The sequence below is a fragment of the Sphaeramia orbicularis genome, chromosome 18, assembly GCF_902148855.1.
Source record: "Sphaeramia orbicularis chromosome 18, fSphaOr1.1, whole genome shotgun sequence".
Lineage (NCBI taxonomy): Eukaryota > Metazoa > Chordata > Actinopteri > Kurtiformes > Apogonidae > Sphaeramia > Sphaeramia orbicularis.
This window is the reverse complement of record NC_043974.1, coordinates 5,040,913-5,051,614: the sequence shown is the minus strand read 5'-3', so window position 1 is coordinate 5,051,614 and position 10,702 is coordinate 5,040,913. Positions and strand designations below refer to the sequence as shown.

The 10,702-nt window shown below is 39.0% G+C and overlaps 1 protein-coding gene across 1 annotated transcript in view; it reads left to right on the top strand.

Annotated features, from left to right (window-relative positions):
* The window catches only part of LOC115438500 (GRB2-associated-binding protein 1-like), a 34,946-nt gene extending 24,244 nt beyond the window's left edge, over positions 1-10,702 (top strand). The window contains exons 8-12 of the mRNA XM_030162152.1: positions 348-625; positions 4,147-4,243; positions 7,273-7,402; positions 7,501-7,635; positions 9,101-10,702. Coding sequence (XP_030018012.1) covers positions 348-625; positions 4,147-4,243; positions 7,273-7,402; positions 7,501-7,635; positions 9,101-9,283 — 823 coding nt within the window. The 3' untranslated portion in view covers positions 9,284-10,702. The remainder of the gene's footprint in view (positions 1-347; positions 626-4,146; positions 4,244-7,272; positions 7,403-7,500; positions 7,636-9,100) is intronic.

Here is a 10,702-nt window from a genome sequence, read left to right as displayed (position 1 = left end):
GAGTTGAATCAATGACAGTCAATGGACACACTGGGTTTATGTTCAGTTAATGACAGATTGGACTGAAAAAGACAGTTTATTCAGTTTGATCTGTTTCTGATAGAAGAACCATCAACTTTAATCTGAGCTTTAATGAACATCTACAGGATCAGTGAATTAAATATAGGAAAATACAGGATTTACACTGAAAAAAGACAAACTACAGAGGATAATATTAGAATACATGGTGCTAAATCACTTAATAAAGGTTAAATACAGAGAAAATGTCATTTTGAACTGACACAGAAGCAGCTCTGGGTGTTTATGGGTTGATACTGAAGGTGTGATTTGTTCTTGTCTTGTCCCAGGGCGCCTCCACCCCCTCCCTCCATGAGTGCTGACCGTGCTGTCCAAGGTCCAGATGAAAACTATGTCCCCATGACCCCTCTGTCCTCCAGCCTTCCCACTCAGCCTCCCACAGCTGCATCTGAGCAGGCCTCCCTGGGGAGGCAGGTGCCCCCCCCAGTCCACATGGGCTTCCGGAGCTCTCCTCGGTTCAATCCCATGAGCCCCCCAGGTGAGGGGGAGGGGGGAGCGGACTCGACGCCACCTCCAATCCACCGCAACCTGAAACCGCAGCCACGAGGTAAGACTGGATCCATGACTTAAACCTCCTCAGACCCAGGACAGAACAAGTTTTTTTTTTTTTTTTTTATTATTATTATTTAAATAATTGCATATATTGGAAACATCATGATGCAACAGTTTTTTCAGATGCATTTTTTTATTTATTTTTATTGAATGTCCTTTGCAGTGGACAGCTGTTTTTTGTTTGTATTTTTGTATAAAACTGTGAAACTCTTGTCCACAAATGTGGTCAGAAAACCCATAGCTGGGTCTGAGGAGGTTTAATATTGTGCACACACAGTGGTTCTGTTTAGTCTAATGACCCAAAGGTCCAATGGACTATAGAGGGTATGCACACACATCACAGACTGAGTGGCAAAAACCAACCTGCTCAACATGACGGAGTATAGCAGTAAACATAGTGAGACCAGGAAAATGTGAAATATGAAATTAAATTAAGGACAATTGGGCTGGACATGGATCCGTATGAGCTACCAAAGAACAAGTGGTCCATGAACACTGACATGTGGACAGAAATGGAGGATCCTGACTTGATCCAGGGTGGAGGGGATCAACGCTATTTTTACCTGAAACAAATATACATGGTTTCATCATTACTGACAACCAGGGTCCAAAACTAGGGCCCAGAACCAGCTGATCCAAAGTGCGTTTACAGTAGACCGTGGACTGACCCCAGTGAATATATGCATGATCTACTGGGACTGAGGAGATTTACTGAGTCTAGTTCAGATCAAGTACTTTATCCAACACAGATACTACTGTTGTGGACCAGCAAGGGTATGACTTTATTCTTGTAAATTATGATATTTCCCACCTGTTTTTAAATTACGACATTATTCCTGTAATATAATGGCTTTATTGTCGAATATGACGACTTTAATCTCATAAACGAATGACATTTTTGTTAAATTATGAGGTTTTTTAAAACTATGACTTTATTCTCATAACATAGTGATTCTTTTTGCATTTGACTTTATTATCATAAAATTACGGGTTTTATATCGATATTTTATGACTTTATACTTGTAGTGACAAATGTTTTTATTTTCTTATGTGGTCCTAACTCCATCGTAGCTTTATTCTCCAATACCCCTGTATTTGTAAAACTAGGTTGGCCTCAGTTTCAGTTAGTTTACTAATCATGTAGGAGCACAAGATTCAGAATCACAAAATGAAGACAAAAACCATGAAAGATCTGATCATGAAACCAAGAGCTTTACTAAGAAGTAATGTTAGCCAAAACAATATGTCATTTAAGGTCTGATTTGACCCAAAAACACAGCATAAATTAATGTTACCTGACACCAAACAGGATCCACAAATCTAGGTTTAGGTTTCTGGATTTGTGGATCCATCTCCTTCTCTTTTCTTTATTTTTTCGGTGTCTGTAAAACGATAGCGCCGACTGCTTTTCAAACCTGTTCATACAACAGCTCTGCCCCATTTTTTTTATTAAATATTGTTCTTCAGTTTAGACAGTATTGAAGCCAACGCTGTCACTCATCTCCCTCTTTCTGACACTCAGTGGGTGGAACCACGGTGACTTCCGCTATCGGTGACGTCATGTGCATATTGGGATCAGCTGTTATCTGTCCATCCGTCATCTGTCTGTCATCTGTCCATCCATCATCAGTCTGTTGTCCGTAAACAATCGTTCTAGAATCTTCTTCTCAGAAACTGTCAGTCAGAAGGTCTTGATATTTGTTGTGGAACATCTTTGGGGTAAAGTCTACCAAATTTGTTCAAAGATTAGAGAAATATTGATTCTTTAATTTTTTTAATGAATTTTTGAAATTTTCCAAATCCCCATCGGTTTATAATGGAACACATTTTAAAGTGTTATAACTTGAAAACAATTGCAAATATTGATATAATTACCATTGGTAATAGATAAGAAGTCACATACGGGCTTTGATTTGGTGCCATGACCTTTGACCTTGGGTGACCTTGAAAGGTCAAATGAGTGTCAATTAATGTCTTTCAATATGCTGTTGGACTACAGGAGCCTTGGTCCTATTGTTTCAGGTGATTATATATGAATGAAACATGATTATATTGTATCCCATCTTCACAGACAGAGCCTTTGAATTACCCTCACATTAGGTCATATTAGGGGCATCACTATTCCAGGTCCAATGTCCTTGTGTTTTGTGCAGTTCTAATATCTGAGTACTTTTACATATAAATATGTATGTAATAAGTTTTACACAAAGATAATCTAAACTAAATTATAGGGCAGGAACTTTAACAGAATATTACACTAGATTTGGCAGAAGGAGATTAAAAGTGCACAGTGGGTTATGTTTATTATTAGGTATATAAATCGTGTATTTTCCTATATTTAATTCACTGATCATGTAGATGTTCATTAAAGCTCAGATTAAAGTTGATGGTTCTTCTATCAGAAACAGATCAAACTGAATAAACAGTGTCTTTTTCAGTCCAATCTGTCATTAACTAAACATAAACCCATAAACCCACCCACTGTCATTGATTCAACTCCATGGGTTTTACTGGGGAATCAATGTTGGAGAAGATGACGGTGTTTCCACGGTAACTACGGAGCTTCTGAACATCCAAATACGGTCATATCTGATGACCATGAAAAGATGAAGAACTGTGTTTTACACCAATTATTGACATGGATTGATAGAATTAGTGGATCAACAGAAATTAAACGGTTTAGATCAGTAGATGGTTTAGGTTAAAGGTGGACGTTTGGGTCTGTAAGGGTTAAAGGTGGACGTTTGGGTCTGTAAGGGTTAAAGGTGGACGTTTGGGTCTTTAAGGGTTAAAGGTGGACATTTGGGTCTTTAAGGGTTAAAGGTGGACGTTTGGGTCTTTAAGGGTTATAGGTGGACGTTTGGGTCTTCAAGGGTTAAAGGACGTTGCTAACTGTGCCGTTGCTTTGTGTCTGTGCAGGGGCTGCTGTTGAGCCCAGAGGTCCAAATAAACCCAGTAGTCTGAATATGTGGACTCTGAACTAGACCAGTGTCAGGTTTTAACCCTGTCTATGTCTGTGTGAGGTGCATGGGTCATATTCGACAGATCCTGGATGATGTGGAAGGGCAGAACCATGTAGAACCACTAAAACACTGTTTATGTACAGATGCTCACATTAAGCTGAAACCTCTTTCATAAAGGTTGCAGAGCAGAACTTCTGTTCTTGGCGTCCACCATCCTTCCTCCTCTGTGTTCGTCAGCCTTTGTCGCCTGTGACCGTCCTTCAGGGTTTTTTCACGCTGAATTATTTACCTGCTTCCACTTTGTTTGACGAGGCTGCAGTTGGAGGTCTGACAGGCTGCACTTACCCACACTAACACCTGCACTTTACAGACACTCTGAAATGAAATGGTGATTGAACTGAGCTGTTTCTGATTCAACAATGTTAAAACTACTGTACGATTAATGTACCTGTAACCTTAACAAATAATAATAATAATTAAATACATTTAATACCTCTTTTCTGCATCATTTAATCATCTGTGTTCACAAACTCCTGTTCTGTCTCTTTCCCAGTAAAACCAGCTCCTCTGGACATCACCCCAGTGCCACAGGACTGGCAGGAAGTCCCGCCCCCTGTCCGCTCACCTGTCACTCGAACCTTCACACGGGAGTAAGTGTGTGTTTGTGTGTGTTTGGTTCAGCAGCGTCAACAGAAATCTGCACATGTATTAATATTTCATACCTGAACAGAGTTAGAAGTGTGGCTCTGAGCAGTTTACAGTCACGGAAAACAGGATTAAACTACCCTTTGTTTTCTTCAGTTTCTGTTCATTTTAATGCCTGGTCCAAGTAAAGGTCTATTTGTTTGGACAAATATCATGATACCAACAAAAATAGTTCATAGTAGTTTAATTCCAGAGCTGATATCTATCCATTTAACGTGTTTTCTTGATAAGAACCAAAATCACTTCAGTTTTTCCATCAGTATCTATGTCATTGTTCTGACAAAAACAGTGTTTTTAGACATTCCATGTTTTCTTTTCTGTCACATGACACACACAGGAGTTAGTACTGGATTACATAACCACTGTATTTGACGGTCTAATCATGTTTTTCCATGACTGTAAATCTGGCTGCTTTGATCTTATTCCCCCTAGTGGTTATACTTGAGTACTGCAGGTTACTACAACCTAAAAGACCCAAATTCCCAACTTCCCTCTTGAAAATGAAAACATATAAACTGTATACACACTGTCTGTATCTCATACAGTAACACATTTATATCGTACAGCATCTATATCAGGGCTCTCAAACTCATTTTCCTTCAGGTTCCACATTCAGCCTGATTTGATCTCCAGTGGCCGGACCAGTAAAATAATAACAGAATAACCTATAAATAATGACAACTCCAAATTTTTGTCTACTTACTTTCATAAACTATCCGAACAAAAAAGATGTGAATAACCTGAAAAAACTGAAATTTCTTGAGAAAACTAAGTGCAGTTTTAACAATATTATGTCTCAACTTATCATTTTTACATGTGCATTATGGATCAGATCTACAAAGACACCAAACACTGAGGAACAGGCAGAAAATAGTTAAAATTGTGCTTAATTTTCTTCAGGCATTTCAGGTTGTTCATATTTGTTCAGGTTATTCACATTTTATTGTTTCAGGATAGTTTGTAAATGTAAATATTTTCATAATTTAATGCTATTTTTTGCTCTAAAAAAAGACAAAATTGTAAAGTTGTCATTATTTATAGTCATAATGTAAGATTATTTTTTTCACATCAAACTGAGAAGAAAATAGTCATTATTTTTTGTAGGCTATTCTGGTGTTATTATTTTACTGTAGATCATATTGGTCTGTATGTGGAACCTGAACTAAAATGAGTTCCACAGTCTTGACTGTGGAATTTTTGCATTTTGCAAATTCATCCCATGGGCCGGATTGGAACCTTTGGCGGGACACATTTGGCCCCCGGGCCACATGTTTGAGACCCCTGATCTATATGAACAATCACTACTTTCTATTGTCAATAGTAATTATATCAATATCTTCTACAGTTGTCCAGTTTTTACACTTTGAAATGTGTCCCATTATAAACCAATGGGGATTTGGAAAAGTCCAAATTTCACAAAAGATTCAAAAATCCATATTTCCCAATTCTTTGAACAAACTTGGTAGACCTTACCCCAAACATGTTCCACAACAAATATCAAGACATTTTGACCTACGGTTTCAGAGAAGAAGATCCTAGGACAATTGTTTACGGATGATGGAGGAACAGCTGATCCAGCGGTCCATCACAGCCTTCGGACTGTTGGACTAAAAAGGACAATCTAACAAAAAAGTCTTTAAAAGGAGACGTCATATGACTGTTAGCCAAAGGCGACACTGACAGCCCAGTGGACAGTAACAGTGTGTGATGCAGATGTGTACCAGTAGGTGAAACCCTGGAGTCACACACTGATCCTGTTGCTGCTGCTTCACTGTTTCTGCTTAGATACAAAGAACATCACATACAGAAGGAAAGACTGAAGCAGTGAGTTACTCTAGTATGAACACTACGGAACACAGTCACATGACGTCACGCTGATACACAAGGAGTAAATACACAGGAACCGAAGGGGAACTTCCCACAGGTTGAGACGACAATATAAAACCTGTTCATTAGGATGCATTCAGCCATCATACGGTGTCCAAAAGAGACAAACGTACAGCGTCAAAGGAAATGAAAGAAATGATGATGAAATTCTTTATTCAGTCATCACATAATCCAACCAGTGTCAACACTCCAAACATTACCAACAGGTTAGTGACTGAACAGGCCCAGGCAGAAGCAGAATGCTTCTATTAATGCCTGTCCTGCAGAACACATTCCACAACCCAGCATTCAATATAGGAAAAAGAAAAAAACACAACAATGTACACAGTTAAACAAACAAGCAAAAACATAAAAAAGCGAAACTAAGCCAGAAAAATAGAAAACTTAACCAACCAAATTAATGGTAATTCAATGTAGAGTCAAAAAGAAATTATTTATTTATTATTTATTAGATCTTAACAATTGTATCCTTCAAAAATTGCCTTACGTACCCTTTTTTTTAAATATCAAAAATGAGCTACACATTCTTAAATCCATGCTGGCCTCATTCCATAGTTTCACTCCAACAACACAAATACATCTTCTTTTACTCTCCTTTCTAGCTTTTTGTTCGACAAATTTACAAACACCTCGCAAAATCATATTTAGACTCATGTGTTGAGAAGACCCTTTGTACACAGACAGGGAGTCACTTTAATTTGGCTTTATACATTATTTGCATTATTTTATAGTAAACCAAATCATTAAATTTCATAATATGGGATTTCATAAACAGTTCATCAGTATGTTCATAGTAACCGTCCTTATTAATAATATATATGGCTGGTTTTTGTAAGAGGACTACAGTATTTACGGTTGTTTTATACGTCCAGCCCCACACTCCCACACAATAGGACATATAAGGAAGTAGAAGCGAACAATAATTATGTGTAGTGCCAGAGTTTATGAAGTAACTAAAGTTCTCTAAATTCAAACTGACACCAGAAAAGACCGTTTGTACATTTTCTGATTTCAAACACAATGGAATGGCTGAAAAAGATCAAACATAAACCCCATCATTTCAGTTGTGTTTGTGTTTGTGTCTCAGTCTGTCCACTCATAGATCCGTCTGGCCCAGCTCCTCTCATAGCTCCTCCCCCTCCTCTGACTCTGATGATCCTGATGACAGCTACATTGCCATGACAACGTCCCATCTCAGCTCCAGTGCTGGGGAGCCGGTATGACCCACATGTTCCTCCTATAGTTTCTGTAAATGGGTTTCTGTGGGACCCCACCCCTTCGAACGTCCACTTTTTTAAACTGCATGTGTCTACAGTCTCTGAGGCTGATGCTGCACCGTGCCTCAGAGGGCGGAGTCAGCAGCCCGTTGCTATGGCGAGGCAAAGGAGTCAAACAGGTGGAGTACCTGGACCTGGACCTCCACACCAGACGATCAACATCAGTTAGAAAGGTAAAAGGGCCTCTCTCTCTCTCTCTTTCTCTCTCTCTCTCTCTCTCTCTCTCTCTCTCTTTCTCTCTGACTCCGCCCACAGCAGGTCTTTAATGCACAATTTGGATTTTTTGGGTGAAATCTGTTTTTTTTTGTGTGTTGGTTCATATTCCACATTAAATGCGACTTCTATCAGTTTTGAATCTTCAGATACTGGTTCACTTATCCACACTTTTTGGACATGTCCTAATCTTCATAACTATTAGACATCTATATTTACTACATTTTCAAAAATATATGACATTAACTTTCCACGTTCAGCCCTGACAGCACTTTTTGGAGTGATTCCCCCAAACATTCATATGTTTAAATATTATTCTAATGCTATTGCATTTGGTTCTCTACTTGCGCAACATCTTATACTTTTGAGGTGGAAACAGGAATCCCCTCCCACACATGATCAGTGGATTGCAGAGATTATCAGGTTTTTACATATGGAGAAGATGAGATGTACGTTAGCAGGATCAACTGCAAAATTCTATAAAGCATGGCAGCCTTTTCTAAACTTCACAGAAACTTTACAATGAGGAATATATCATGACTTTAACACCAGATCACCACTCAGCAGGAGAACTGTAGGTATGGTACATATTTACCTCTGCCAAGGAGGTTATGTTTTTGCCGGCGTTGGTTTGTCTGTTTGTCTGTCTGTGTGCAAGATAACTCAAAAAGTTATGGAGGGATTTGGATGAAAATTTAAGGAAATGTTGATACTGGCACAAGGAGAAAATGATTAAGTTTTGGTGGTGATCGGGGGTGGGGAGGGTGGAGGGGCCACTGGGGCCCACTGATCTGCCTTGGTGGGGGTCTGCACTGTCCGAGTGCTTTTCTAGAAGAGAGAGCCCCCGATCACCACCAAAATTTAATCATTTGTTCCTTGTGCCAGTATCAACATTTCCTGAAATTTTCATCCAAATCCATCCATAACTTTTTGAGTTATCTTCCACACAGACAGACAAACAGACAAACATCGGGGGGGGGGCACTGATCTGCCTTGGCGGAGGTCTGTGCTCTCTGAGTGCTTTTCTAGTTTACTTCTGTCTTTTTTTTAATATATGTATAATTGTTATCTGTTCAATCTTATTTTATGCATTTATTTTTGCTTTTGCTATGTTTTCAGATCTAGACTTTGTATGAATACTATATGCCTCCTGTTCATAATCCTGATGTCTCTTGGTAGATATATTTACATGTTTATGTTTATATTTAAGTTGGGGGTGGGGACTTGTGTTTAAAAAGAGAGTAGAAATGTACAGATTGTATAATGCATCCATGTTATGCTGTTGAAAATCTACAAATAAATTAGTTTTTAGTCTGAACTGAATGTGACCCTGAAGTGACCCAAATGCACAAAAGAGGTCCTGATGGAGTACCATGGAGGACCACCTTAATAAACCAAACTAAACTCATCTGTTCATCTTCTCAGAAATGCTCTCCAGCAGAAGACGGGAATGGCGGCAATGAGCAGGTGGGACCAGGCGAGGAGCGTACACGTGGTGAGCGTGCACGTGTGGACTACGTTGTGGTGGACCCCAAGAGGACCAAGGCCCTGAGGAACACCAGAGAAGCATGGCATGATGGGAGGATGTCGACAGAGAAGGAGAAGTGATAGCCAAAACCCACCCAGAGGTCCAGATCCAGTCCACCTGGATCACGGGGGTCGTTCACATCCAGATCCACAAACCTCCACTTCCAGTAGATCTGGAAACATCTGGTCAACAACTGTTGAGTACAAATTAATTAAACAGAATTCATCTGTAAATCAGGAAAAGATGTGGAAACATTTAGAGCACAAGACAAGTTTGAAATCAGTTACAAAATTTGAACGTGTTCGACACAATCTGAGCACGAATGTTAGCGCTTCATCAGCTCCTGTTCTTTATTAGGAAGGAGGTTCCTATGGTGTGTGTGTGTGTGTGCGCGTGTGTGTGTGAGTGTGTATGTTATTGTTATCATTGTGTGAACCACTTTGTGTTGCCCTGTTTTGCATGAAAAGTGCTATATAATTAAAGATTGATTGATTGATTGATTGATTGATTGATTGATTGATTATAGTTTATGTATTCTTTGATCATTGAGTCTTAGGTCACAGGGTCAAATCTACCTCCATCTGTGTGGATTCTTTCAGATTCTCTAATGTTTCCTTCAACTGGACCATGTGATCAGATGTCCTGGGACAATTAAGAAATCAGGATAACATTCAAATGTCCTCATGTAATAATAATAATAATAATAATAATAATAATAATGAATTGGATTCCTGTGATGCTTTTTTAAGGCCCCAAATACATTTTTGATCCATATTCGCACTCATATTCACTCACTGGTGGTGGTAAACTGGTAAAATGTTGAACTGGTAAACTGGTAAACTTCTACAGCTGCCCAAGGACAGACTGATGGAGGCACCAAACGGCCCCTCCCACCACCAAACCTTCACACATTCATACACCAGTGTGAGTGACACTGGAGGCAGGTGGTGAAGTGTCTTGCCCTAGGACACAACAGCACATGACACATCAGTACTTTCATCATCATCATGTCAGTTCAACTCTAAACCATTCAAACTTAACGTGATTGATTTGATATGTTTTTACTGATGGGATGTGTTTAATCATTAGATTATAGCTGAGGTTGAATCGGACAATAAACACATTTAGGTTGATTTCAGTTCACAGAAACAAGTAAATAAAGGTATGATGCCTTTTAGACTAATTTAACATCTTGGTAAAAGAGGAAAATAAAGCTGCCCTCTTCCATTTTCTCATAGACATACCTCATCTTTATAAAACGTTCAAGTCGGAGGTTTGAGATTATGTCAGACCTTGTATTTGTTCAGCAGTAAAATCCAGACGACTACAGTTTGAGTAAGAACTGAATGGTGTAGTCGACCCCCAAGCACATCTGTCCACATGGGGAAGAGAATCTGTATCCACTCAGTGATTTCACTCCTACTAAGATGAAAAATGGAAAATGTGATTGTGATTGTGACTGCTCTACACTGAATGAACAAATAAAACACTACATACGA